This window comes from Augochlora pura, chromosome 11 (genome assembly GCF_028453695.1).
Source record: "Augochlora pura isolate Apur16 chromosome 11, APUR_v2.2.1, whole genome shotgun sequence".
Taxonomy (NCBI): domain Eukaryota; kingdom Metazoa; phylum Arthropoda; class Insecta; order Hymenoptera; family Halictidae; genus Augochlora; species Augochlora pura.
In genome coordinates, this window is record NC_135782.1 from 1074195 (window position 1) to 1100516 (window position 26322).

Here is a 26322-nt window from a genome sequence, read left to right on the forward strand (position 1 = left end):
ATCTTACAATGTTCACCACTGTCTATATGAATAGACAACACTTAAAAATCTTTCAATAATTTCACAGGAATAAAGGTATCATATTTTGCGGACATTAAACTATAATATACAATAGACGCATTTATGTTTCCTTTCCTTTCTTTTTTCCAATGACTATTAACAATTACCATTATATAGTGTAAAAAGTATATTAGATGGTACAATTAAGTCCGACGGAAAAAGACATATTTTGTAATTTATTCTCATCAGAATTTCTCCAAAATATACTGTATACAATATTTTACTTTACGTATAAATATATACAGTTTTGTTATGAAAGCGCACTAGGTATCATTTAGTTACTCGGACATGAGATTGAGCAGTGCGCAACATTCTACCATTTATATGTTTCAGAAGATACACTACCTTCTTTAGCGTACTTTTACTTTATTTTTTTTTCTTTCTCGTGGTAGTATAGTGCTCGTGTTATCCATTTACTTTTGCGTCCAAGCACAGAGGTATAAATTGATTAATTAATTTCATCTCTTAAGATAACTAACAGCTTTAGTAATGTTCCTGCCCACATCACTTGTATCATGAAAATATTTACACTGTTTAGATTACTAATTAATGATTACGATATTCCATAGTAAGTTTAGTAGGATATGAGATCATTGTTTAGGGGGGCTAATCAGCATAAACAATGAACTGTTGATTATCCACATCTGCAACTTCAACTTGAACAAACTGAGGTTGTTGAAGTTGAATTTGTTGTACTTGTCTTCCAATAGCGTTGCGTGATCTATAAATTAATATTTATCACGTTTTTATAATATAAATTATATAAATTAATATTTGAGAAAGATAAAATGTATACTCACTTAGCTTTTGCATGTGTTAATATGTGTGACTTTAAATTCGTTGATTGTGCAAACTTTTTACTGCATCCATCGAACGGGCAAACATAAGGCCTGTCTCCAGTATGAATTCTAACATGGGTACGCAGATTAAAGTCGAGACTAAACCTTTTCCCACATCCTTCAAATGTACATTGAAAAGGTTTCTCTCCTGTATGAACCAACTGGTGCCTCTTCAACTTAGAACTTTCAACGAAAGCTTTTCCACACTCTGCACAAACATGCACCCTTGGCCCATGAGTGTGTAGATGTTTACGCATCGCACTGTTGTCTCTAAACATTTTTGTGCATCCTTTGTGCGGACAGGCTATAGTACGTTCAACACCATCTAAAACAGGTGGCTTGCGTACTTTCAATTTGTGACCAGGTCTAGCAAATTCAGCCAATTGTTTTGGATCCGACAGGTCAAGACCTGGCATTCCATCAGAAATCGAGCTCCCAGAGTGGTTGAATTTGGCATTGGATTTACCGGTCATGTATTCTGTGTAGTCTGGATCAGGCTCTGGATTTGAGCCTTCATCTGGAACATCCACCAGGTGAGGAGCTAATAGGACACTCCCTTTAACAATAACAAACAAGCAGTCCCAAACAAAAGCTACTGTACTTATTTTTGGTTACGCAAAATTTTATATTTTGTATGTGTACTTAATATTCTATTCATACAGTAAGGGAACATTAATAAAAAAAATCTGCAAACTATGCAACATGATTGTATCAAATGTAAAACCAAACAAAACATTATAGATCTAAATAATTTATAATTAATATATACTTTCTTATGAATAAGTGAGAAATGTTTAAGAGGAAGATATTGTGTTAAAAACATTCTTTTACATATTCTTCTACCGTCTAAATTTATTTCACGAAAAAAATATAATTTATAAATTTTCATGAAAATGAAATCGGAAAATTTTGTTGCAAAAGAAATCGAACGTTCATCTAAATGTATTGCCGAATAATTAAAAAAAAATTTAAGTGCTTAAAGGTAAATATATTTCGAAAGAATTATTCTATTATTATATCACAGTAATATCCAGATGTATTCATTGAATATATTCAACCATTTATTTATATCATAAAACAGTGCGACAAAGATGACCATGGTTTACATTCATATTTCTAAATGTATATAATAGAATTAGTTTGTAACATTTTCTCTATGTTGTTATTGAAATTACGGGATAGTATTATTTTAGGAAGTATTAAAATAATTTTGATATAATTGACTTAATCCATAAATGTTTCTATAAAAGTGATATAGGTTTTACATAGAATGACGTAAGAAGTCAAAACCGACTTTTCATGTCTGCAAGAACAAATCTAATATTTCTAAATAACTTTACAACTAAAACATGAAATTAGGGATTTTATTTAATATAAATGTACAACAGCTAATACAGACGTAAGACTAAGAATAAATAATTAATCGGTGTTATGCATTGAACAAAATAAAGATAACGAGAGCGCGGAGCTCTGCTTGTGCTGCTGTAAGTGCATCTCCGCCATTATCGCTCGGGAAGATAGATCCACGTAAAAGAAGCCATTTTCAAAATATGGCTGCCCCCTGGCAGCATAATGGCGTTCCCTCGATCAAAACAAACAACGCAAACTGTCAATGAAATCGTGGATAATAAAGAATTCAAAAACAATTCGTCGATTTCTGTGACAGTCCCGTAAGAAAACCACGGTATTGATTCGAGTCCACCGGAAGTGCGTACTAACAGTGTGCATAGAGATAGGATACCAATTGCGAAGCATCACGACGTGCTACCACGGTGTGTTTCATTTTTTACGTTAGCAGAAAAGGTTAGAAAATAAACGACAAAGACTTACCGTCGTCGGTACCCGAAGCCCACATCGTCACCGAAAATTCACCTTCGAGCGTCTTGATTTGCACTTGCTTCTGCTCCCACTTTCTAGCCTTCGTTTCCGAGCCCATTTCCCCAAAAATCGTATGGTCGCTCGTTCTAAATCTCGTCGTGCCGCTCTTCCTGGCCTTCTTAGGACCTTTCCTCGATGGACCGGGACTCGACTCGACATAAATATCGTTCTCTGGTACCGGGATTTGATCGTATACGCTTAGCGGATCACTGCCGACGATTTCCTCTTGCGTCTGTAGTATGATTTCCTCGCGTCCTGGCTCTGGAAGTGGTTGTAGGGCAATCATCGGTTGCCCATCCTCTCCCTCGATAGTGGTTTCCACTGTTTCACAAGGTATTTCCACCGGTATTGTTTCTATTTCAACCTCTTGGATATCTGGTTGAATCTCCACTTCGGTTATTATGTCCGAGGACGCCATATTAATCTCCGCTGACGCCATGTTACTAATCAAAATGGCTGGTCACGAATACTCGCGCGACAAGCGGGGCGGCAAGTTAACCAGTCACGTGACTCACTCCCACTGTCGCGGCCAGCAAAATGGTGGCCATTCGGGATTCCGTTTGATCTTTGAATATGGAATTCTTTAACTGAAACGCAGGTTTCTTATTGTTATACGAAACAGAAATTTTGGATACAGCTTCTTAAAGTATAAAGCAAACATTACAACTTCACAGATTAATATATATCGTTTAAATAAATTGTGGGTACGGTCTGTTCGTTATGAGAACCACTGAAGCACATTCTTTTTTACTGTACAATACCTTTTAGTACCGTGTTACGCCATCTTCTGGAAAACGTGAGTAACAGCTTTAATCCGAAAGAAAATCTTAGGTTTTGGTTTGACACATCGCAGTTGCAATTGCAGTTGCGGCTGTTATATTATTCTGCAATTTCTGTTAATGCTTTAAATAATTAGTTTAATTTGTGATCTGGATGTAGCTTTCTGATACATAAAGTACTAATGTGCGTGTACGTTTGAATGCTTTAAACAAAGTTATAGGTTATACGTTAAAGGTTTTTGTTGTCACGATGAACTTGTCAAAGATTTCGAATGACGAAAAATTACATCTCTGCAAATGGTATTTTCGTGGTGAGTAATACTTAATTAGAAATATTGCAACTATTCGTATGAAATGAAACCTGGATATTTTGTTTGTTTTTTTTCAGCTGGCTTTGCCTTTTTGCCATTTCTTTGGATTGTAAATGCCATTTGGTTTGCCCAGGAAGCTTTTACCGTTCCACATTACGAAGAACAAAAGCAAATTAAAAGATGTAAGCATCGAATACATTAATTTTAACCTTCCAACTGCTACAAATTCAGGACCTCTGCGACAGTATCATTTCATTATTTGATACCTGCAAATTACTTAACATATGTTAAATACTATTTCAGATGTGATATTCTCTGCGATAGGAGCAACTATATGGACAACTGCTCTACTGGCATGGATTATTGTATTTCAGACGCAAAGGTCAGAATGGGGTGCATTTGCAGACTCAATTAGTTACATAATTCCTACTGGCATTCCTTGACTATTCGATTCGCTAACTTTCGCTTAATTATCAGTTACTCTAATCATTATATTTTTAATGTACAAATAAACGACAAGACTGTCACATTCTCGTTCTATATTTGGTTAAATTATGAAACTCGACCATATATAAAATATAGCATTTATTTTAATGTATTCAAGTAAAATACTTCTAACACATAAGCTTTAGATACATAAACTGCAATGATTCATGCACTTTATAATATTTGTAAAAAAAAAAACACTGAAGTTTCAAATGCAGAGTAAAATAATTTATATATTCATTTCATTCTTTTCTTAACACAAAATAAACTTAAACAGCTCTTCTGTAGAAATATATTTGTAGATCTTTGTAAACCAATCGCGATAAAGCCTGAAATAATAAAAGATTTAATTAAATTTTTTTTAATATTTTTCACCGATTGTGAATGTTGCATCGATTAAAAAAAATTTACCAATAACGACAGAATATCTGCAAACATGAGCATATAAAATACATTGTGCCAATCACTCCAGCGTGACATTAATCCTGCTAGTAGTGGGCCAACAGCAGCACCAATACTACCTGTTCCATCGATGATGGCAGTGACTGTAGCTATAGCTTTAGAATTCTCCCCAAGGCTAGGATGAATTCCTAGTTCAGCTGATACAGCAGTTGTGATCAAAGCATAAGGTCCATTGACTAGCATTCCAGCTATTAATAGCAATGCTACGTTAATCCCCAAACCAGAGCTCCCAATGTAGTCATAGATAAATAACTATAACAAGAAAATCATATAAATAAGTACATACCACTCATGTGTTACATAAAAAAAAAAAAGATAATACATACTACAGGAACTGCAAGTGCAAGCATAGCTGCACATATTACAGCACTCATACCGCTATAATCAGATAAAATACCAGCTGCTATTGCACCTGCAATACCTCCGATATCAAATAAAACAGAGAGATCTGCACTTAATGTTGCACCATAAGTAGCTGAAAAAAGACAATACGCTTAGGATGTATCTAAATAGAGAAACAAATTTTTTTTTAATATTACAATATTATAAGTAAACACTGTATTATATTGTAATGTAAACAATACTAACTTGATGCTGCAATATACAATGGTAACCAGTACATGAATGTGTAGCTTACAAGTTTTGCAAAAAATAAGGAAAGGGAATACTCTATGACTCCGGGAATAGTAAGTGCTCCTATAAATCCAATTGCATCTGTTTTGTGATGGTCTTGCACGCGTCTATGCCTTGATAATATTGGGCTAGTTTCGGATCTTGCCGTATCCTTTAAAAAAGATTTATTAATGAATATTGACGATGGTGGGTGATAAAACGTGCGTGCAATCAAAATTTAAACTTATTTTAACAAATATTATAAGGGTACTACGAATACTTAGATAACAAAGAAATAAACTCTATTTTATGTTAATTCAGTTATACATATAAAGTGCAATATTAATTATGTAAAAAAAACAAAGCATGCACTTACATTAACACCAATCTGTTCGCGGTAGGCACAGCGATAGATGAGACGCTAAGTACAGCAAATGAGTTATCTTTAGTAAGCTTATGACATGTGCAGAAGTAAAAAAAAAAACAATAATTATGGACTTATGAAAATATTTTAATATATAATGTTTCTATAGACTACGAAAGACATACGAAATTAAAAAGTTGTAAGTAGAGTCCAAAAGTAAAAGGCATTAAACGTAACTGAAAAAGAAGTATGTAATGGATGTTTTATAAAATTTATGTATCATTCAAGTGCGGAATACACAGTACCAATACAATGGTTATGAAATGTTTCTATCAAGACACTCTGCATGCTGGTAACCATACATAAACTCCATTAAAATAGTAAAATTATTATAAACTTACGTCTTCAACGTCGCTATTATAATTTCTAGAATCCTCTATACCACTGCTCTCGTCCGAGCTATGAGAATCTTTAACAGGTCTATACCCAGGGGGAATGGGTGGAATACATCCTATGTCTATAGGATGGGGTACAAGAAATAGAAATATTATAAATCCTGCTAAGCCCATTGTCATTCCGGGTATCATGAAACTTAAGCCCCAATCAGATTCCACAAATTCAGCAGCTATTAAAGTACCCAAAATATTTCCTAACGATGTATGAGAGTTCCATATTCCAAAAATTAATCCTCGTTTTCCTTTCCCGAACCAATTTCCAACAACTGCAACTACACCCGGCCAACCCGATGTCTGGCAGACACCGGCGATCGCCTATAAAAAAAATCAGTAATAAAATTTAATAGGATATATTTACCATAGCTTATACAATGATCTATTCTTTATAATTGATAACGTGTATATGTACCTGAATTAGAATGAAGTACCATAAACTATGAATATTGTATGGTCTAGCAATACCGAAAAGATAACTTGATATACCTGATGCAAGCATACCAAATGTAAGAAAATAACGTAGATTCACTCTCTCCGCTATAAAACCGCTATACAGAAAAATATAAAGTTATGATCAAAATACTATCTGTCATTTTTGTATCATAAATAAGCTCACTTCAATGTCACCTGAGGAACATGGCTGCTGCATACGCAAACAGAAATGCGGAATCCAACATTCCAAGTAATGCTGGAGCATCAATGGTATCTGAAAATCAAATCGTATATAAAATACCTATAAAAAATATATTTTATACAACTGTTATCTTTAATGTTAACTTTTCACTTACCAAACGGAGCCCAGTCGCACCAAGTATCTCTATTGGTGCTGTTGATTAAAAAATTTGGAGGTGGTGAAAGGCTGCTGCAATTAAGACTCAACACATTTTTTACCACGGATATAGGCTTTCGTGTCATATGATAGCAAGTGTATGCCAAATACGTCAAGGCTAAAATACCACCTTGATGCCATGCCATTCGATTTACCCTGCGATGTGGACAGCATTTCCAAACTGTGGACTCTAATACTTGAAGACCCCATGGTTGGTCTTTTAACGTTCCACTCATATTTGCCACAGAATATTATCTTTCCTTTTACTCCCTCAATAAATATCAATTTTTTTAAAATGTATTATGTTAACTAAGCATTACAAGTTCTTTTGTACTTTTTCAGTTTGATTGTTGTGTTCATAAATCACTGTAATAATTTGTGTCTATACCATATTAAATGATATAGAAAATATCCTTGGTTTTTCAATAATACTTTTCAATGAAATTAAATAAAGTATTATGCCCTTTTCATCTAGGAATTATTTAAAATCATCTGATTTTTATTAGGTTTTGTTACCTTCTATATACAATATCATATATTAAACTCTGTATTATATTGCATTTCTTGCAATAAATATATTGTTGATTAACTTAATCTTTGTATCATTTGTAATTATTCTTTACAGGAATCTTGTTTTATCCTGACAAATTACTAATGTAGTAAAATGTATCATGTTACAGGTCCACACACACATGTAAATATACATATATATATATCTAAATGAATACTATGTCCGTGATAAATCTTTCACACGTTCTCTTTACTATAATCTTTTTATTGTATCCACGACTTCGCATTAGCAACTGACGAATAACTTTAGCACGAAGACCAGACACATAATTCTAATCTTTCTAAATGAACGAACTATGACTCATAACCTATCACAAAGAAAACATTACAATTGTCACAGTCCAATATGTTAACAATGCATGTAACATCGAAGCATCACTTACTTTATATATGTGGCACAATGTAGCATATTGTCACTTCTTTCTTTGTCCTGTCTGGAAGAGAACAATAGGAAATGCAGCGTTAATTTCAATGGAATGTTTACTATCCTAAGTGACATATGATAACGACGTGTACACAAACGCCACTTGTGTGTACAAAACATTTTACATACATCCGGACACAGATGTGTGAGAATGCTGATTTCTCATTCAAGGTTATTTAGCTTTAAATGACAGTCTATCATCTTTCTTTCCCTTGTGTACGAATTATTTGTAAATGAAACAGGATAATAAAAATTATATTCTGGGAACTATAATTTGTTAGAAAAATTACCAATTATTAATGAATAATAATACTGCATGAAATGTAAGTATTTCAACGTTAATTATCAATTTGTAATAATTGTATCAGAATATGTGTGTAATTAGAAGGAGTATAAATTTATTAATACAAAGTGCACATAAAGTAGAAAATAATTTAATCATAGAAAAATTTGATTGGTTATTGGATATAGAATTGAATGTATATATGTACATATGTATTATGTACAATGTAGTTGTATATGTCGCATATACGAATTATTCATACAACACGAACGTAAATGTCAAACTGATAAAATCGCTAATCTGTACATACAAAATGTATTTTGACTAATATGACTTCAAAGCTACTTCTTGAAGAATGAAAAAAATAAATTTGTCACGGTAAAAAAGTATGGGCTTTATGTATGTGTATAATACTAAAAATTTGATATTTTATTGATATTTATGGATATTTATATTTTACAGCTAATACTTATATACTCGTCGAACATAATGTCTTCCAACGATCGTGAAACGATGATTGAATGGCATCCTGAAATGATATTAGTTTTTAAGGCGCCATATACTTGGGAGGGATTTTTGAAAGTATCCTGCCGATCTAATACCGGTCGTAATATTCGGATAAAATTAAAACTGATCGTACCAAATTATCCATCTTTATACGATGCAAACATTAATTTCGGCAAAGAAATCACGCTCATAAACAATCACATCGATTTCAGTAATCAAGTGAAGGATCTAATGTCATATGCAAAAAACGTTCCATTGTTTTTGCGACAATTACAATCACTTGTAGTAAGTATCATAACATAAATATTATATGTTATATATTAACTCCTTGGTTCAAGGTCTTTTTTTTACACTGTCCTCATATGATTACCTAGGGTGTCATAAATATTTTTCTTTAGTTTATGTTGATTTTATTTCTTGAGTTTGATAGCTCAGTTATCAAAGGGTTAATAATAATTTGTTACTTACCGCTTTTTAATTTTACATTTTACTTTTTGATAATAACATGCAATTAATGATATTAAAATATGTAAACAGAGTATTTACATTGATGTTTCTTACATTGAAGATAACATATATGATGTCACAGATAGCAATGCGCTAGACGTATTGCAAGAGTTAAAACTTGTTCTTGCGATTCCTTCTGTACGTATACAATTTGTAATACCGCTACCTTCGAATCATAATAATTTGTAAAACTAAATTTACATCACTATTAATTCATGTTCTTAAAGACGGTCCAATTGTTATCTGACACTTGTTTGAATACAATTAAGTTATCATTGAACAATGTATCGCTGCAATTACAAAGGACAAAGTGCAGACTTCGTCCGTGGACTGTTATTCAGTCGGACTTGCCTGAAATTCCTGGTTTTGGTCCTTTTGAAAAGAATGTGACGACATTGAATGCAGCACGAAACAAATTCAAATTACAAGTGGAAATGCTTGAAACCACTTGGTCGAATCTACAACAGATCGATGAGTAAGTGAATCTCCATAGGGTGAGATTGACTTATTTTAATGTTCATAAATATATATAAAAGTTTTTCGACAAAACATAAATATTATTTTTTTACTGTACAGGCAATGTTGGGTATTAGATCCATTGCAACCAAAACCATGCCATCTTTACCGCCGAATATTTTTAACACCGTCGCTATCGATGTTCATAAAAATAAATCCCCTGAATCCTATGGATTTACCTGAAATTAAATTCATGGGTAGCGAGACAGATGTTGAACTAGAAAATAATTTGGTATCTAGGAATGTTCATGTATGTAAATCTATATCCAATTATAAAATACATATTAAGAGCTTTACTTTACAATGTAATAATATATCATGTATTGCTACTTTTTAGAATTGGAAATCAACAGATAGTATTATAGACAACTTATTGATGTTATTAAACATAGCAGTATTTCCTAAAGTAGAAGTAAAAGAATGCATAGAAGATGAAGATGCTATTGTTGCTGATACAGAATGTTGCATTTGTTACTCTAAGGTGTTAGACAATGAACTGCTACCTGATAAAATCTGCAGCAATGAAAAGTGTAGAAGGCACTTTCACACAGCTTGTTTGCTGCTTGTATGTTTCCTTGATTCTACAAAATTTCACATAAAAAAAATTTAATATAACATTCAAATATTTATGTTTTAGTGGCTGCAAACTGTTCCTGGTAATCATACTATATTTGATTACATTCATGGTCATTGTCCTCACTGTGAGGAAAGTATATCGTGTTGCATTAAATAAACCTTTCAGTCAATTACACGTTATTTCTGCTTAACAGTTTTTTTTATTCAAACACGTGTATATAATTACAGTTCGTATTTTTCGCCCATTGTTCAACAGACTTATTGAATCCTTCTGTACCGCATATTAAAACTAACTTTGTACTATTTATATTTTCTTTAATAATTTGATAAACTGACTCCTCATTTAAGCGTCCAGATTTTATGTTTATACCATGAAGATTATGAACTTCATCTGAAGTATAAACAACAAATGTGTTTTTAATTAAAATTATTATATTATAATAATACATACAGTTATATTGATCTTAAATGTTAATCTTTTTTCTAACTGTATTTAATAAACAATTAAAAGATATAATGGAATTCATATTTTGACATACTTAACAATTGTGATATATACAATATAGATTTGAAATTCCAATAATCTGAGAGAACTTGCAATTCCTTTTTCAATGGAATCTGTGATAATGTTCGATAGCATCCTACAAAATGGATCCTTGTCTCTTCGTGTTCATTATCTATAATTGATTTTATTATGGGATACATCACAGCCATTCCAGATCCCATACAAAACATAATTATATTCTGAAAACTGAAATAAGCTATCAGTATTTTTCGGATGACTATTTCATTATTTATCTCCCAGCGATTTAAGCCCAGTTTTCAAACCTGTTACATTTATACTTGAAATTTCCATACGGCCCTCTAACACGAATTTCATCGCCTATTCTTGCATGTTCTAAATACATACTAAACTTTCCATTATGATAAAGTCTAACTAAAAATTGTATACTATCGTGTGTGTAATAAATTGGAGTAAACGGCCTAGTCACATCTTGTAAATGTAACATAACATGTTGTCCTGGTTCAATTAATAAACATACATCGCTTTTTCTATCACTTTCTATGAATCATATAGAGACTCTATTAAAATCATGTATTTAAATGGACGAAAATCATTATGAAAAAAGTTTACCTCGATATTTTAAAACAAGTAATACATAAGTATCTGCAGCTTCTTTTATGTCTGTTATTACAAAAGTTTTGTATGAAAACTGGCACAGTATATTTTTACTGATTTCTACTTTAACATTTCCCTTCTCTTTCTTTTCGTATTCTTCCAACAATTTCGCGTGTATGTCGAAAATACAAGGATTACATCCATTATGACAACAATCTTCGTCCGATGGTGTTGCTGGCCTACTGTTATCATTGTCACGGTTGTTAGTATTATCGATATTCATATTATACTATCTTACTTTACATCTGTAAGTACAATAAACACTATCACAAAACATGATAATAATATTGTTTCTTTTATTATATAGGTAATGTTGACCACTAGGATTCACATAATAGTTAATCAAACTTTAAAATGCAATGTTTCGCAATATTGTCATTTATATTTGTATGCGTAAGCGTCATGGTAAATTTTCGTAAATATTTATGGTACTCTTGATTTATTTTTTCATGCCCTAATTTTATCACTAATTTATGTTTTTTCGGCGATTTGTGTTGTACACATACGAGCGATCTGTGGCGCCTCTTTCGGAGAAAATATGAACGCTCGTTTCGAGGTCCGTTCAGCGCCAATTAGGCTCCTAGCAAAACGCTCAAACTATTAGCCAAATTACCAACAGTCGAATTTGGCTAATAGTTTGAACGTTTTGCCAGGAGCCTAATTGGCGCTGAACGGACCTCGAAAGGAGCGTTCATATTTTCTCCGAAAGAGGCGCCACAGATCGCTCGTATGTGTACAACTCGAGCGTACAAAATAACAGCTTATGACATATAAAACAACATAACCATTAGCGCACAATTGTTGTTCGCTCGTTCAAAATGTTTCTGGCAGAATTACGGGAACATGATTCATGAGAATGTGTCATGCAATTTTACATTAACAATGGTACAGAGTTATCTGTCATTTTATAGCGGATGACGTAGCATGTTGAACCGGACAAAGAATTAAACAATGATAAACAATCAGAAGTGACGGTCCAGTCAAAAATTTATTGATACACAAACTCCAGTTAAATGTACAGTTAAATGCTATTCGTTTCGTAACATTTGGTGCTAGTTAAATGTATAGTTTTTAAAGAGAAGTATACACAATTTTCAACAATAAAATGGATCAAAGAATTAAAGAATGGAGACGTTTTCTATTAGTACAACCACCTATGATGATATTAATATTTGCTCAAGCATTGACAAGTAATTACAACGAATTTTCTTTCAATATATCTATACTAATATTATGTATTACGATATATATAAATTTCTATGATAAATTAAGAGAATTAATTTCAATTAATTACATTAAATGCTGTGTTTAAAATGTAAGAAAACAATGCATTAGTATCTTTTGAAAGTAATAGTGATAAGTGTCAGGTAAATTAAATCAGGTATAAAATAATCTACAATGGGAATAGTTTATTATATTTTAAAAAATTTATAAACTTTGTTGTATTTTATATATAATTTTAGGTAATATTTTAACAAACTTGATAATGTATCGTGTTTGTAGTATAACATTAAGTATAAACAACACAGAATGTTTGCTTCTGCACGAGAACATTAGTTCTGCAGAAGCATTGAAAATAGATGAACAAGTGCAACCCGTGGCTAGTATAATTATAACGGTGAAAACTTGTATAGAATGTATTATTCCTTCGTTCTTGTCCTTGTTTTTGGGGCCATGGAGTGATAAACATGGAAGGAAATCTATATTATTGTTAGGATATGTTGGTTAGTATTATATTTTCAAAACGTAATTATTTCTTTGATTAACATTATATTTTTCATTATCGTTATTATATTTTTATTTCATAGGTGTATCGCTGACAAATTTAATTTACTCTATGATAACTATTTGTGATATCAGTCCATGGTTTTTATTAATTGCATGTATTCCGTACACATGTTGTGGAGGATTTTGTATAATTTTGTTGGGTACCATCTGTTACATCACAGACATATCAAATGATAAAGATCGGGCGGCGCACTTGGCTTGGCTAGAAGCCTTAATTTTTCTAGGCATCATAGCCGGTATGTTAGTGGGTCCTATTGTTTTTCGAACATACGGATACACAGCCGTGTTTGGTATGGCTACCGTAAGTTGCATCTTACCAGGACTCTATATATGCCTCTTCGTACCTGAGACTATATCTAATAATAATACCGTGTGTATCTATTATTTTTATTGTTATAATTGTAAAATTGGTTGAGTTATTGCTTTCGATTTTATAATGAACTTAATTTACTTTCACAGAAAACTTTAAACAGTTTGTTTGATCTTCAATTAGTTAAGGAACTTATTATTACATGTACCAAGAAACGCGACGGTTTTAATCGGTACATAGTTTGGTGCTGTATAATTGTGATGAATCTCTTAGGAATTGCTTTTCAAGGAGAAACAACTATTGGATATTTATTTTCGAGTCTCCGGCTCGGCTGGGACGTTGACAAATACTCTATTTATTTAGTAATTAGATTACTTCTTATAACTTTTGGAATAATATTTGGAGTAAATGTTCTCGCAACATACGCAGGTCCAGTGATAGCAAATATTTCGACAGACAAATACAGGATAATAAGTAAATATTTGTTAATGAAATAACTATTTTAGGATTGTCCGAAGAGACAGTGGCTATATTGTCAGTATTTTCAACTTTATCGTCTTCGTTGTGTCAAAGTTTAACATTGAAACCTTGGCATATGTATGTAGCAGCAGGAATTGGTACATTCGGTGGTGTTGCTAGTCCAATGATGCGAACTATATTATCTAAGTCTGTGCCTTCAAAAGATACTGGTATAAATAATGTTAAAATTTTCAAATTATATTGTACTGTTAAATTTTATGATCTACAGCAAGTCTTAGTTTACTTATATATATTTACAGGCAAAGTATTTTCATTGACAGTATCTATAGAAACATTAATACCAGCTATAGCAGCTGCGCTATATGGGATGATTTATTCGTACTTTATGCCACCAATCTACCCTGTACCAGTTTATCTAGTGTCTGCAGGAATTTGTGTTGTTACGATACTGTTATTGATAAACATACGAATCCAAAATATAACTGTTAATCGCGTAGTATATGAAACTTTGACACAAGATAATGAACAATCGTAGGTTCTTATCAATATTTACGAAATACAGGATGGAAAAAAAAGCACAAAAAGCGACAGCTATAAATAAGATTTATAGTAAGTAAATAATAAGCAATATAGTGAATAGTAAATAATATTATATTTCTTGAATCTACGATCAACGAAGAATACTTATTTATACTTTGTAAAGCTTTACAATGTACTGTTAACACGAAATAAAATATACAATTTTAATGAACCATCTTAAATAGTTCAATACAAATGTTTATATTAATAACTCAAGTAGCGAGTACCGGAATGCAAATAATTTAGAACAATAGATACATATATATACTTTACAATTCGTCGTAATAATCAATATGATCACCTGATGTATACCTTTGATCTTTAAGAATGTTTAAGAGCCGTTTAACTGTTTGATCACACGTTAACGTGGTTTTGTTTGTTAACATATTATTAAATGAAGCTTGAATGTCTTCGTCCCCATGTGTTCTAGACATTTCATAGAACATATCAGTTGCAACTGGTCCTGGTGAATAGTTTAATACATTTACTTCAGGGTTTTCTAGAGCAAACACCTAGACAACATCAACATGAAAAGTTAAATATACAGATAAATAATAATTAATCAAATAAATGCATAAATTTATTACCTTAAAGAACATTTCTCTTGCCGATTTACCAGAACAATAATAAGCTGTAGATTTGTATGGTCTGATAGCAAATAATGAGGTAATATTTATAACTGTCTTATTACTATCTGAGACATTATTAAATATTTCCATGATAACGCAATTTAATATAGCAGGACCAAAGACATTTAAATCGTAATAACTATGCCATATATTTATATCGGTCATGTCGTTTGTAACTTTAGTAACATCCCCCATTGTGCCAACATTATGTACTACAACCAGTCTATCAAATTGTTCTGGTGTTTTACCCTTCATAGATCGTATGATAATACCTAAAATGTATACGATTCAATATATAAGATTGTTTAAATATGTAGTAGTCTACGATCTATGTTTTTAATATTTACCATATAATTCATCTTTTGTTACTTTGCTTAAATCAACACTGACAGTGTCAACAGGTACATGAGAAGGAAAATTGTTAGCAGTATTTTTTAAAGCAACCAAGTTCCTTGCCAGCAGTAGAACACACGATTGCTCTTTTAATACAGAACCAAACAATATTGCAATATGTCTTCCAATTCCACGACTTGCACCAGTTACCACCAGATACACTTTTCCCGATAATGCCTCTATCGCCATATTTTCATAAAAGTTAGTTTTTCTAATTATTCAATCCATAAATTCAATTTTGTTTGTTTATACACGATTTTTGTGCTGTTTCATTTTCTTGTTCAGTTTCAAGGATTATCTGAAGCATGTCTGCTTTTAGGAGATGAATGGATTCACTGGTATTAATAGCCTAAAAGGATAAATATAATTTTACCTGAGATAGCTCAATCTACAAACAATTGCATCTCGCAGGTTATGTTATAATCACCTGTAAATGGGGAGCTATGTGTCTTATCAAAGGGTTCAAAACCAATTCTGTTTCCTCTTCTGATTCAAGCTTATAACCAGAAGTCATTAATCGAGCGATACAGTCTTCTTTCGCTTCTACTAAAGATGTTATTAAATCTTTCTTCGATGTACCTTTTTGGAGGCTATTAAGCCTAGCATCTGCAACATAGCACAAAAACATTATACAGCATCGTTGCATACATTAAAAATACATAAATTATATTCTTATATTTTCTATAAATGCGGTAAGAAACAAATTGCATTATCATACGCAATGACCTCAAAAGAAGCGTACGATAGAAATTACATACAAAGCTTGTTCAAATACTCTTCGGAATCGGCAAGTTTCGAGTGTTCCGATTGATATTCCACAAAAGAATCTTCAAAATTATCGATAGATTTATTGTCATCAATCTCTCGGGCATCTGTCCCGCACCACGGATCGGCGATGTCAGTTTTCATATCTTACAAATTCGTATAAAAGGAAAGGTTATTTCTTCGCCAGCCCATTGCTTACTGGCTACATCATTCACCGACATCTATGTACAATGTCGCGCAACGTACCACATGTATTTCAATACAAACATAATTGCCAAATTTACATGTATGCATGTGTCCTAAACCACATAGATGCACACTATTTATTATTTATATACTCTAATGCACAGTAGGCAATTATAATAAAAAATGTAATACATATCGAAATTAAATTATATACAATGATGCAATTTATATGTATGTACAAAAATAATGATTAGATAATGTGACAATAAATTATGAACAATGTGAGGAAACTCTTTATGATTAATTTATTATGAATATACAAATTTGCGTACTTTACACGTTGAAGTACAATTTGACACTAATTTGATATGGTTAGAAAGCATAGAGTGATATAGAAAAATGTTTACAAAAATATCGTTCACTTTATTACATGGTGTAAGCAGTTGTCAATATCATTTAGTACAATGTTGAGACACTTTTTTCAGTTTACAATGTTTTTTTTATCTATGTATGCATAACATACATGCTGTCTTTTGTTTACATACTACATCTGTATGATAGCTATAGCATATTACATGCTGCCTTTCGTTTAAATACTACATCTGTATGACAGCTATAGCATATCATTTGTTTGTATATACAATGAATATTATTATTAGTTCAATGTCAAATCGTATTACATTTTAGAAATAATAATATTGTCAAAGTAATATCAGTCAATAGCATCTGCTTTATCTTCTAAAAAATAAGATATAAAATATTTACTTGCTGATACAATGAAAGTCTTATAAACAGTATGAAGTGTTTTTAGTTATGGTGAAATTCAAATACTATAGCGATTTTTGTACCTATAGAATCAATATAAATGATACAAAAAGTACTATTTTTAAGATGTTCGCACCAAGATAGACCTTGTACATATTTTTTTTCAGTATCAAAAACTTATGTAACGAAAAATGTGATCATCATATTTTTAATACAAATATACATTATGCTTGTATTTTATGTTCTTTTTTTTTTATTCAAAGCGTATACTTAGTTTGTAACATTAATATCAAAGGTCCAGGAACATTGGCTTCACTGATTTATAAAAACTTCTAATCTAATAAATTAAAACAACCAATCACGTGTATTTTAAAATGATACAGAATTTGAATATATATAAACATACTTGGTATAATATGCGTCTAAAAAAAATATAAATTATTTTCATATCCATATATAATGCAATCGAAAAATCCGTGTCAAATAAAAGTTCACGAGCAAAAAATGTTTAAACTTATATGGATCAAAAGCACTAAGATTGAAGGATAACAATTACAGTGCGAATAAATACGTGTAGGTGTTCTCATGAAATTTTAAAAGTACGGAACTGTAAATTGGGACATAACATTCGCATTTGGAAATATTTTTTTCCAGTTATAAATTAATACATTATCCATATTCAATAAAAATTTCAAAACGTTCCATAACTTCTTAATATCTGTATAAAAATTTATTTAAAATATTTCTAAAAATGTACATATATGTAATCTAGTACTGTTTTTAAAAGATGATTATTGCTTCTCGGTCATAAGTCTCACATTTTATTAGTTTTTTTTTTTATTATTTTTAGTATGCTATTTGTATCTTTAAAAAGCACTTGCTAATGAAGTGTAAACAACATTATATTTCAACAACACAAGTCTATTTGAAATATAATTCAACTAATTTATAATATAATTTGACCTTTGACATTGTGTTAAATGGAAGCAAATTTAAGACTTAATAGCAGTCTCATGTTTTCTTACTTTTATGTACAAAAATGATAGAACTTGAAAGAATTTTAGTTTTATAATCACAGCATTTACTAATATTTTTAACAGCTTAATACCTCCTGAAACTTTCTTTTTTTTATGGTTATATTTCATGTTTTAGTATTGTATACTTGTGAATAGATTAATTATCCATTACCTACTTGCTTTACTTTTAGTTATTACATATTTAATTTGATTTATACGCACAGCAGCAATCTAGCAATGTAATTTCAATGTAATATATATATTGAACACCTTTGCATTCTGTTCATTTAAATAGGAAAAATATTTACATTTGATTTTTAAATTGTGGCTGTCATTCTTCAAGATATTAAATATTCCGTAAATAATAAATAATTCATTTTTTTCGTTGTTATAGATAACTAAAAAAAAAAAAGAATACAGAATTACCATCTTAAAAATTCATGTTACATCAGTCGTTCTTATCTGATATAAATTTTACAGTGCGAAAAGAATGCAGGATTAAGTATTATTTATGTGATGTAATAATAATGCAATAATGATATACTCACTTGGATTCTAAATCTAATGATCCTATATATAAAGAAAAAAATCACAACCTGCAAGTCGCCAATTACATACTAGTAACAAAAATATGATTAATATTGTAATAAATTATGCCATGTCTGGCTTCAGGAATTTTATGAGCGGCGTACAATGTATCTATCAGAATCTAAAAGTCCCTAAATCTCTAGAGAAAATATATTCGTTATAGTGTCATAGTATTGTCGTTATAAAGAATAAAATATGCTTTGAACAATCTACTAGATTCGTTTTTGATTATGAAAATCAGATTGATGGAGGTATTCGGTAATGTAATAAATAAAATAATTATAACAATACAAATACCTTTTCCTTAAGTAAAAGTATTCCCAAGAAAGAGAAGTATCAATCTATGCAATATTAGCGAGGATTAAGGATTAAGAAATCCTGATAACAAAGTAGCCATGCTTGATCACAGAGGATATTCTAGAGAGTCTAATAATTATAATATTTATGCACCACTTGAAGGTCTTTCCCAACAACATAACCACCTGCGCCACAACGGCATGGGTTTCCTACGCCTAAATAATAAACTTGCACCACCTCTTCTGGTATTAAGAGCACTAACTATTGCCTGATCGAATGCTTCTTTAAGATCATGTTGAGTCAACGCAGAAGTCTCTACATAACTTACAGCACCCACTCTTTGAACTAATTGATGTCCTTGAGTGGTTGTAATTGGTGTTTGACCATATCTTGCTAACTGTAATTTACGTTGTACATCTGACCTTAGATCACTTTTTGTGCCTACCTGTAATTATTACCATCAATTTAGACTTATGCTTTAGTGTTTAAGTTTAATGTCTTTTTGTATAAATTGTGCTATTTTATAGTTGTCCTAGAAATTATATAACATACATTAAAATTGTATAATATAGAATTATTACCAAAATAATAGGCGCATTTGGGCAATATTTCCTTATTTCATTTATCCATCGAGAAGCTACACTATGATAAGAAGACGGGCATACCACGCTGAAGCAGACTAGAAACACATCTGTTTCTGGATAACATAATGATCTTAAAGGATCAAAATCATCTTGTCCTGCCGTGTCGCATAATTGAACATTCAACGGTTGACCATCAACATTGACTACCACTGAAACATGTGAAAAAAGCCATTATTTTAAATTTCTTTCATATAAATCATTCAACAAAAAACAGAACATGAAATTTATACAAATATGAATATTATCAGGATTATTGAAGACAATCATCCGGATTAATAGGATTACTATAGGATCATCATAGCCTTCTAGTTTTCTTTTGCAATAACTAATGAAGATAAGATTACAGGAAGGCCAGGAAAAATGTAAAGCTCATTCATAGACTATCACTTTGCACGTAGACTAAAAATGTACTGATAATAACATTTATTCAACAATATAATAATAATTTAAAATCAAACGTAAAAATTGACTTTCGTGAATCGTTACCCATAGAAAGAAGAAATGCGTAACACGATTACCGAATTAATAATTTCAAGAACGAATTAGTGATCAAAATTGTTTACGACTAAAAAAAGGTATAGATGTATACTATTCGATGATTGCTATCCTCAAGGAAAATTCAACATTGTTGAAGATTTAAAACTTACCAGAAATGATTAAATAATTAACTAACCATTATAATTATCGAAAGCAGTGGGCACGTATTCTCCTGGGAATCCGTTCGTCGAATAAGAAACAACGAGGCTGGTCTTTCCAACGGCACCATCACCTACTAAAACAACTTTGATTCTCCTATCGAGTGGTGTAGCACCGTGGTCCGTGCCACTGCCGTTTGAGTTTTGATTCTGTGTAGTGTATGTCGTTCGTTTCGGCTGCATCTGCATCGTTTGTCTAGTTTTCAGCAAGGGCTTAGTCCAATTCGTATGGGACGACGGCGGCATTATTTCGTCTTTTATTTCACCACAATCACGAGCTCTCATCCGTATATACTGCACACTGAACAATATCGCAGGTTATAACCTGTACCTGTCCAATAGAAGAGCGACGACGATCAATTTCATCTATCATCTATCGTAACAAGTTCCTCCGCGGAACCGTCATATTTATCGTCCCTCTTGCTGACACTTGTGGCTCGCGCGATCACGGCTCGGGTTTCGGGACACGATGCTTTCAATACGCCCTGTCAGGTACTGTGTGCATCGCTCGAAAACAATGGGGGAACGTACACCGTGCAGGAAAGATGAAAAAAGAGAAAAAAAAGGAATTGATCCACCTGCCGCGACGCGGAGCCACCTGTTATTACGCTTTTCTTGCGGCGGTTGCGAGTTGCGACAACCGGTGGTACAGGTACACGCGCTCCTATTAAATCGTCCCAGCCTTGATTTCTTTGTCCTCTGTTTTAGGAAAATGTCACGGCGCATGATAGGTTACGATATTTGCAACTGGTTGATGATGAGTATCTAACCGGTGTTATGTGTCCCGCAGTATCTTTCCCAAGGCAATTAAATACAGGCTAGTCACGACGCCACCTGCTACCACAGGTAGACCTTCCAGAGCTGCAAGAAAAAAAAGAAGAAGCTGATGTTAGGACGGCTTTTGGTAAACACGTGCAGCAAGAGACGCATACATGTATAAAAAGCTTCCTTAGTGACAATCTGGTATTCTATATATACTTTGTTTTTATTATGAGTACCTAATATAAGTTAGGTAAATTAATGAAAGTAAATACTCGATCATTAAACGATGGCAACAGTATTTACAAAATATTTTTATTCGTTGTATGTAGAAGTTGAAACACACGTAGGAAGAATTAGTCACAGGTGGTAATTTTCATGTTGTAGCACGAACGAGGTGTCTTGTATGCAAAACCGTAGCATTTAACAACATTTCTTTCCTATGCAAATGCTACCAACGCACGAAGCGTTTTTACAACCGGTCGCTTCCCAGAACTCTTGCTTTTCTATTAAGAACTCTGGCCGAACGGGAGTGATGTCGTCGAAACCTTTCCGCCGCGCCTTATCTACGTTGAATTCCTGCTCCTCGACATCTATAATTGGGATTTTTGGAGGGTAATTCAATGGAATCACCTCAGGTGGGTAGCTGTCTCTCCTGGACAGCTCTCTGCACACGAAGACGAGACCTGCTATATGAATGGGCCGTGGCGGCGTATCTAGCTCGCTTTTCTCGAATTCTTTGTACGGCGAACAGAATCTAGAGCTCGCCTCTGCCGCTCTTCTGTCGTCCTCGTCATCGTAGGGTACTTTTGTGCACAAAAATTCATTGAACGAACCAAGATTCTTGAAAAGCATCTTCTGCTCGAAGATCGAGTACGCGTTGGTCGTGTATGTACCGAAGCAAGTTAATCTCAAAAATATGTTTATGTAGCCGGACGGTTTCTCGTCGTCGTCCACGAGACCAAACGTGTTGTCTATTTGGTACGATTTAGGCAAATGCTTGTAGTCGTTGCTCGTCATCATTACGTAGTCGCAAAGACAACCCGACATGGGGATCTTTGTCCTACCGAGTGGGTGTTTCTTCACCTCCTCAGGACATATCAATATCTCCTTTATCTTGTAAACGTCCAGCAGTATAGGTCTCGTACGCAGCTTCTCCACCAATTCACTGGGAACTCTGATGAAGATGTACACTTTCCCAGCATTGAAATAAACATTACGGAATTTGGCTTCGCGCGTCGACTCCTTGTTTCTGTCCGGTTTAGTTAGCGTGAAAGACGTTTGAAAGATTCGAAACAATGGCATGTCTGGGAATTGCATGTCAACACCCAAGCTGGACGCATCGATTCCATGAAGTTTCTCGGGGTACAAACTGACATGGCTCACGAAAACTTCCAGGATGTACAATTTTTCATGTTTGTCGGAAACGCAATGTCGGTTCATAGTGGTAGGATGATTTCCGTTTGATATTTGGATAATATAGGAATGCGGTTTGTGAAGATAATCTGGTAAAAACTTTAATTTTGATGATGAATTTGGCCGTTGCGCAGGCTTGTTTGAAACCTGCTTGAGAGAACAATTGAATTCGTTTGGAAGATACGAATTTAAAATTGACGCGCCTTTCTTCGTTTAACGAGATGCGGTTGACGATGTAAAAAGTTCATTAACGTTATTATAATTGTCTTTTTAGTGGATGTTGTCTTTTTTAATGGTTTATTGTAGTACGTTTTTTTACAAAAAATATATTTTTTGCACATGTATAGCTTACTAATATTTTATTGAGGCTATATTGCAAACTACGTACCGTAGTGATTAGCTAGATAATCTTAGATCGCTTTAATTTAAACTTATTTATTACATATTACATTTTACTCTCCATAAATTTTAACTAAAAAACAAAACATGAGCAAGATAGTAATGTACCGTAAATATCAGGAACAAAAAATAAAGTGATTTTTAAAACAGTTGTACAATCACCTTTACACGAATATTAGTACAATATTATTATATTAAATTTTTTCGAAGTATCGTGGCTTAATTTTATATTCTAAAGACATAATTAAATTTTAAGCTGCTTAATTAATACGTAAAAAATATTTAAAATATATGATTTTTCCTACTTGATTTCGAGGGCGTAGAACAGAATATATTTTTCATGTTCTCGTTCCAATCAGTCGATTGGACGTCGTCAGTCAATAAAACTCGTTCACTGTAACAAATCTTTTGCTTCACTGGAGTATTATTACAGCTGTCAGTTATATTCGTTGTACTACTCATACTATAAGTCTGATAACCAGTATCTTGTACAGAGTTTGAAACACTTTGCTGGTCCGACATGCCTAATTTGGTAAACGTATAAATATCGTTTCGATCTTTCGAAGAAAAGTCTATGTCTTCAGTCTCATAATTCTTTCCAATATATGTCGAACTTTTCGCGACAATTTTCGTTCCGGGCGAATTATTAATTTGAGCACACTCGGAGTTATTATCGAAATTTAGGAACTTGTGGATTTCGTATTCTGCCGCTGGTGCCTTAATATTGTCAAGAGACACATCTGGAAGGTCGAGAAAACATAAACAAAACGGTACAAATAAAAGGATTTCTGGTAAAAATTTAGTGAAAATAATATTGTAGGGAATACCTGCAGAAATATCATTTGAGTATTCATTGTCTTCCCGGCTGGATTGATCTACGCTCATTTCTGTGACAAAATCTAATCGGGCAGCTGAACAATTTCGAGATTTTACACTTTCGCAAGACATGTTATTTGCTCTTTTTTGTATTGGAGATATGTTCGGAGAAGATAGATTATCAAGAGTAACCTCAGATGTATCGAGATGATTGTCTAAATCTTGCGACGGCTGGAAGTTAATTTTACTGGAGTGTAACCAAAATTAAGAGATCCATTAATAATAAGAATTTCAAGTTACCTTGAATGGAACTCCATCCACCAGCATGCCGTTTTGTGGATGACTAGAAGACAATATAAGAGATCCATTCAATTTTACAGATGTCACGGAATCAGAAAAGTTTTCCTCCTTTTCCAAATATTCGTCATGGTTACAGAATAACTTTCTTCTCAAAGAGTTATTGCTAGAATTCGAATCGTCGCTCTCCGAATTCTGTTCCTAGAAAATAGAGTAAAGATCAGCAACAAATATATTTTATTTCAATTCATTCTGATTGCAAATTTTTCGCTTACTTGAGTGAATGTCAAATAAGGCTTCAAAACTTCTTCGACATGTGACGGCAAATCAGGCGGCAATGATAATACTGTTTGACTCCATCCTGAAAAAGTATAGAATTAAAGCAATGGGAACACGATTTGTAAAATTTTTACTAATTACCATCTTTCTTCAATTTGGAAGATACTGCACTCATATTACTAGATGCTCTAGTTGGAGTGTCTGTTTTAATTCTATTATCTTTTTTCTTGACTTCCCATGGGCTTGGAATGATTTTATTCTCCTTAAAAAATCGATCAATGGCTGCTTGAGCTTTCACCTCGGTTTCTTGATCGATACAGTGTAACTGTTGCTCAGGAAATTCTTCTATTCTTGCTGGCTGTATCATAGCCAATTCATCCACGCTCCATGCAAAATCTGGAGACTGCTGGGCTGAATTTGAAACCTAAAAACATTAATTTAATAGATGACATTACCTATCAAATTAAAACTCTATTTTGCATTTTAACATGTTGCACAATATTACGAGAGGTTTCGTAAAGTATTTGAAAAGATTACCTTACTAAACACAGTTGGACTAATTACAGATAAATGCAGTCTATTAGTTAAATCAGTCTCGAATGGATTTCTTGCCATAAACTTGGTTAGTCCTGATGGCGGTGTAATATGACTAGGAAGTACACTAAAACAACTTATGTTGTTTTGGTATGTTGCATGAGTAGAGATCGAGTCATGCTGTTTCACGGGTGTTTTGTACATTACAGGGCTCTTCATTGTTATGCCATCGTGCTTGTTTTCATTCTTAATCGGCGTTGTCCACTTCAATTGCTCCATTCCCAATATTATTATAAAAACTTACGAAAATAATTATTGCAAGGAGCTGTAAACGAAAATTTTAAGAACTAACATTGGTACCGGTAAACTTGGGTAAATAAATATGAACTAAAAATATTATATTTTCTGTACAAGAAAGTATTGCGCTTAATCCTTAAAAATATCATGCCCTTGACTAAGAAAAACTGTCGTAAATTGTTTAGAATGCTTACGGTCACGATCGGGAATGTTGTAACGTCTTCTATTCTCTCGTTCTCCCACTTACGACCGTTAGCGCATAAAACAAAACTATATATTTCATGAACTTTCTTATTCGATCACTAGTCTTATTTTATGCACAACGGTGGGACGCTACGCCGATGCCATTCCTGTAATTCAGGAATTTGTTTACAAATTTAAATTATTTTGAATCAACGAACTTTAATCACGTGACCATGTCACAAATTACACTGGATCACACTTACAGACGACCGGTGTTTAGGGCACGATAGTGGCGGCCTATAGCGAGTCCAACAGACACTTCCCTGCACGTGAAGCAATGTACTCTTGATTATTTAGTACAATTTTTACAATCATTACAAATCTTCTAATAACTCGTTCCTTTCATTTCCTCATCCTTTCCTAGATCTTCGCTCCTAGATTTATAACAAATCTTTAAATTTGTATTTTCTGTATTCTTTTGATACGATGGTGGCGGTGCTTGCGACAAAATCGAAAAGCCATCTTCAGTAATTGTACAACGCTAATTAGTCGGTGGTAAAATGTCCAAACTG

At 32.7% G+C, this 26322-nt stretch overlaps 10 protein-coding genes across 17 annotated transcripts; 3 read left to right on the forward strand and 7 right to left on the reverse strand.

The window, feature by feature from the left end:
• Window positions 1–215: 215 nt before the first annotated feature.
• LOC144477038 (transcription factor YY2) lies at window positions 216–3286 on the reverse strand. 2 transcript variants are annotated; one of them, XM_078194454.1, is made up of 3 exons: window positions 2730–3286; window positions 861–1416; window positions 216–781 (listed from the first exon to the last, which is right to left on the reverse strand). In XM_078194454.1, the coding sequence occupies exons 1-3, from the start codon at window positions 3214–3216 to the stop codon at window positions 667–669; spliced, it is 1158 nt and encodes a 385-aa protein (XP_078050580.1). In that variant the 5' UTR covers window positions 3217–3286; the 3' UTR covers window positions 216–666. The 2 variants fall into 2 exon arrangements, with proteins under 2 accessions (XP_078050580.1, XP_078050579.1); XM_078194453.1 differs by having other exon boundaries at window positions 861–1455.
• On the forward strand, window positions 3206–4407 carry Pen-2 (presenilin enhancer, gamma-secretase subunit). The gene is made up of 3 exons (XM_078194461.1): window positions 3206–3867; window positions 3945–4049; window positions 4171–4407. The coding sequence occupies exons 1-3, from the start codon at window positions 3807–3809 to the stop codon at window positions 4308–4310; spliced, it is 306 nt and encodes a 101-aa protein (XP_078050587.1). The 5' UTR covers window positions 3206–3806; the 3' UTR covers window positions 4311–4407.
• A 30-nt stretch (window positions 4408–4437) lies between these two features.
• Mfs16 (major facilitator superfamily transporter 16) lies at window positions 4438–8176 on the reverse strand. Of its 2 annotated transcripts, XM_078194445.1 has the most exons (10): window positions 8026–8176; window positions 7032–7950; window positions 6871–6949; window positions 6656–6791; window positions 6193–6561; window positions 5804–5848; window positions 5404–5599; window positions 5142–5290; window positions 4765–5067; window positions 4438–4682 (listed from the first exon to the last, which is right to left on the reverse strand). In XM_078194445.1, exons 2-10 carry the CDS (start codon window positions 7306–7308, stop codon window positions 4623–4625), a joined length of 1614 nt encoding a protein of 537 aa, XP_078050571.1. In that variant the 5' UTR covers window positions 7309–7950; window positions 8026–8176; the 3' UTR covers window positions 4438–4622. The 2 variants fall into 2 exon arrangements, with proteins under 2 accessions (XP_078050571.1, XP_078050572.1); XM_078194446.1 differs by lacking the exon at window positions 5804–5848 and having other exon boundaries at window positions 8026–8174.
• A 72-nt stretch (window positions 8177–8248) lies between these two features.
• Fancl (E3 ubiquitin-protein ligase Fancl) lies at window positions 8249–10981 on the forward strand. Of its 3 annotated transcripts, none has more exons than XM_078194451.1 (7): window positions 8249–8389; window positions 8812–9141; window positions 9394–9501; window positions 9591–9838; window positions 9940–10129; window positions 10217–10444; window positions 10517–10981. In XM_078194451.1, exons 2-7 carry the CDS (start codon window positions 8839–8841, stop codon window positions 10610–10612), a joined length of 1173 nt encoding a protein of 390 aa, XP_078050577.1. In that variant the 5' UTR covers window positions 8249–8389; window positions 8812–8838; the 3' UTR covers window positions 10613–10981. The 3 variants fall into 3 exon arrangements, with proteins under 3 accessions (XP_078050577.1, XP_078050578.1, XP_078050576.1); XM_078194452.1 differs by lacking the exon at window positions 8249–8389 and adding an exon at window positions 8597–8735; XM_078194450.1 differs by lacking the exon at window positions 8249–8389 and having other exon boundaries at window positions 8791–9141.
• On the reverse strand, window positions 10656–12205 carry LOC144477039 (NADH-cytochrome b5 reductase-like). Its single transcript, XM_078194455.1, has 5 exons — window positions 12142–12205; window positions 11591–11880; window positions 11284–11518; window positions 10995–11206; window positions 10656–10846 (listed from the first exon to the last, which is right to left on the reverse strand). The coding sequence occupies exons 2-5, from the start codon at window positions 11856–11858 to the stop codon at window positions 10656–10658; spliced, it is 906 nt and encodes a 301-aa protein (XP_078050581.1). The 5' UTR covers window positions 11859–11880; window positions 12142–12205.
• Window positions 12206–12354: 149 nt separating this feature from the next.
• On the forward strand, window positions 12355–14754 carry LOC144477035 (putative peptidoglycan muropeptide transporter SLC46). Of its 3 annotated transcripts, none has more exons than XM_078194449.1 (6): window positions 12355–13002; window positions 13099–13359; window positions 13444–13793; window positions 13883–14162; window positions 14240–14422; window positions 14513–14754. In XM_078194449.1, exons 2-6 carry the CDS (start codon window positions 13122–13124, stop codon window positions 14746–14748), a joined length of 1287 nt encoding a protein of 428 aa, XP_078050575.1. In that variant the 5' UTR covers window positions 12355–13002; window positions 13099–13121; the 3' UTR covers window positions 14749–14754. The 3 variants fall into 3 exon arrangements, with proteins under 3 accessions (XP_078050575.1, XP_078050573.1, XP_078050574.1); XM_078194447.1 differs by having other exon boundaries at window positions 12355–12825; XM_078194448.1 differs by having other exon boundaries at window positions 12355–12825; window positions 13139–13359.
• Window positions 14755–14846: 92 nt separating this feature from the next.
• On the reverse strand, window positions 14847–16003 carry Sptr (Sepiapterin reductase). Its single transcript, XM_078194458.1, has 3 exons — window positions 15769–16003; window positions 15380–15693; window positions 14847–15304 (listed from the first exon to the last, which is right to left on the reverse strand). The coding sequence occupies exons 1-3, from the start codon at window positions 16001–16003 to the stop codon at window positions 15062–15064; spliced, it is 792 nt and encodes a 263-aa protein (XP_078050584.1). The 3' UTR covers window positions 14847–15061.
• Window positions 16004–16024: 21 nt separating this feature from the next.
• On the reverse strand, window positions 16025–16808 carry LOC144477043 (uncharacterized). The gene is made up of 3 exons (XM_078194460.1): window positions 16573–16808; window positions 16242–16420; window positions 16025–16163 (listed from the first exon to the last, which is right to left on the reverse strand). The coding sequence occupies exons 1-3, from the start codon at window positions 16721–16723 to the stop codon at window positions 16047–16049; spliced, it is 447 nt and encodes a 148-aa protein (XP_078050586.1). The 5' UTR covers window positions 16724–16808; the 3' UTR covers window positions 16025–16046.
• A 69-nt stretch (window positions 16809–16877) lies between these two features.
• On the reverse strand, window positions 16878–21061 carry LOC144477040 (ras-related C3 botulinum toxin substrate 1). Of its 2 annotated transcripts, XR_013495133.1 has the most exons (4): window positions 20749–21061; window positions 20013–20224; window positions 18855–19876; window positions 16878–18777 (listed from the first exon to the last, which is right to left on the reverse strand). XR_013495133.1 is itself a non-coding variant. In XM_078194456.1 (3 exons), exons 1-3 carry the CDS (start codon window positions 21053–21055, stop codon window positions 19577–19579), a joined length of 819 nt encoding a protein of 272 aa, XP_078050582.1. In that variant the 5' UTR covers window positions 21056–21061; the 3' UTR covers window positions 16878–19576. The 2 variants fall into 2 exon arrangements, 1 of the variants encoding a protein (XP_078050582.1); XM_078194456.1 differs by having other exon boundaries at window positions 16878–19876.
• An 891-nt stretch (window positions 21062–21952) lies between these two features.
• Bora (aurora kinase A activator-like protein bora) lies at window positions 21953–25949 on the reverse strand. The gene is made up of 8 exons (XM_078194462.1): window positions 25762–25949; window positions 25274–25595; window positions 24878–25160; window positions 24733–24818; window positions 24461–24658; window positions 24172–24391; window positions 23648–24084; window positions 21953–22996 (listed from the first exon to the last, which is right to left on the reverse strand). Exons 2-8 carry the CDS (start codon window positions 25547–25549, stop codon window positions 21953–21955), a joined length of 2544 nt encoding a protein of 847 aa, XP_078050588.1. The 5' UTR covers window positions 25550–25595; window positions 25762–25949.
• Between the last annotated feature and the right edge of the window lie 373 nt (window positions 25950–26322).

Coding starts and splice junctions, on each gene's coding strand:
- Fancl (XM_078194450.1), top strand. CDS start 8,791: ATGGATATTTATATTTTACAGCTAATACTTATATACTCGTCGAACATA. Junction 9,142..9,393: donor GACAATTACAATCACTTGTA/GTAAGTATCATA, acceptor ATATGTAAACAG/AGTATTTACATTGATGTTTC. Junction 10,445..10,516: donor ACACAGCTTGTTTGCTGCTT/GTATGTTTCCTT, acceptor TTTATGTTTTAG/TGGCTGCAAACTGTTCCTGG.
- Mfs16 (XM_078194445.1), bottom strand. CDS start 7,308: ATGAGTGGAACGTTAAAAGACCAACCATGGGGTCTTCAAGTATTAGAG. Junction 6,950..7,031: donor GTGCGACTGGGCTCCGTTTG/GTAAGTGAAAAG, acceptor TTTGATTTTCAG/ATACCATTGATGCTCCAGCA. Junction 4,683..4,764: donor CAGATATTCTGTCGTTATTG/GTAAATTTTTTT, acceptor TTATTATTTCAG/GCTTTATCGCGATTGGTTTA.
- Sptr (XM_078194458.1), bottom strand. CDS start 16,003: ATGGCGATAGAGGCATTATCGGGAAAAGTGTATCTGGTGGTAACTGGT. Junction 15,694..15,768: donor AACAAAAGATGAATTATATG/GTAAATATTAAA, acceptor TATACATTTTAG/GTATTATCATACGATCTATG. Junction 15,305..15,379: donor CAAGAGAAATGTTCTTTAAG/GTAATAAATTTA, acceptor GATGTTGTCTAG/GTGTTTGCTCTAGAAAACCC.
- LOC144477035 (XM_078194447.1), top strand. CDS start 12,741: ATGGATCAAAGAATTAAAGAATGGAGACGTTTTCTATTAGTACAACCA. Junction 13,360..13,443: donor ATTATTGTTAGGATATGTTG/GTTAGTATTATA, acceptor TTTATTTCATAG/GTGTATCGCTGACAAATTTA. Junction 14,423..14,512: donor TGTGCCTTCAAAAGATACTG/GTATAAATAATG, acceptor ATATATTTACAG/GCAAAGTATTTTCATTGACA.
- Pen-2 (XM_078194461.1), top strand. CDS start 3,807: ATGAACTTGTCAAAGATTTCGAATGACGAAAAATTACATCTCTGCAAA. Junction 3,868..3,944: donor CTGCAAATGGTATTTTCGTG/GTGAGTAATACT, acceptor GTTTTTTTTCAG/CTGGCTTTGCCTTTTTGCCA. Junction 4,050..4,170: donor ACAAAAGCAAATTAAAAGAT/GTAAGCATCGAA, acceptor ATACTATTTCAG/ATGTGATATTCTCTGCGATA.
- LOC144477040 (XM_078194456.1), bottom strand. CDS start 21,055: ATGAGAGCTCGTGATTGTGGTGAAATAAAAGACGAAATAATGCCGCCG. Junction 20,225..20,748: donor TGCTTTCGATAATTATAATG/GTTAGTTAATTA, acceptor CACATGTTTCAG/TGGTAGTCAATGTTGATGGT. Junction 19,877..20,012: donor CAAATGCGCCTATTATTTTG/GTAATAATTCTA, acceptor TAATAATTACAG/GTAGGCACAAAAAGTGATCT.
- LOC144477039 (XM_078194455.1), bottom strand. CDS start 11,858: ATGAATATCGATAATACTAACAACCGTGACAATGATAACAGTAGGCCA. Junction 11,519..11,590: donor ACTTGTTTTAAAATATCGAG/GTAAACTTTTTT, acceptor TATGATTCATAG/AAAGTGATAGAAAAAGCGAT. Junction 11,207..11,283: donor TTCAAGTATAAATGTAACAG/GTTTGAAAACTG, acceptor AGCTTATTTCAG/TTTTCAGAATATAATTATGT.
- Bora (XM_078194462.1), bottom strand. CDS start 25,549: ATGGAGCAATTGAAGTGGACAACGCCGATTAAGAATGAAAACAAGCAC. Junction 25,161..25,273: donor GTCCAACTGTGTTTAGTAAG/GTAATCTTTTCA, acceptor TAATGTTTTTAG/GTTTCAAATTCAGCCCAGCA. Junction 24,392..24,460: donor TGGATGGAGTTCCATTCAAG/GTAACTTGAAAT, acceptor ATTAACTTCCAG/CCGTCGCAAGATTTAGACAA.
- LOC144477043 (XM_078194460.1), bottom strand. CDS start 16,723: ATGAAAACTGACATCGCCGATCCGTGGTGCGGGACAGATGCCCGAGAG. Junction 16,421..16,572: donor AGAGTATTTGAACAAGCTTT/GTATGTAATTTC, acceptor GCTATGTTGCAG/ATGCTAGGCTTAATAGCCTC. Junction 16,164..16,241: donor ACATAGCTCCCCATTTACAG/GTGATTATAACA, acceptor TTATCCTTTTAG/GCTATTAATACCAGTGAATC.
- LOC144477038 (XM_078194453.1), bottom strand. CDS start 3,216: ATGGCGTCAGCGGAGATTAATATGGCGTCCTCGGACATAATAACCGAA. Junction 1,456..2,729: donor GGCTTCGGGTACCGACGACG/GTAAGTCTTTGT, acceptor TTATTGTTAAAG/GGAGTGTCCTATTAGCTCCT. Junction 782..860: donor TTAACACATGCAAAAGCTAA/GTGAGTATACAT, acceptor ATTAATTTATAG/ATCACGCAACGCTATTGGAA.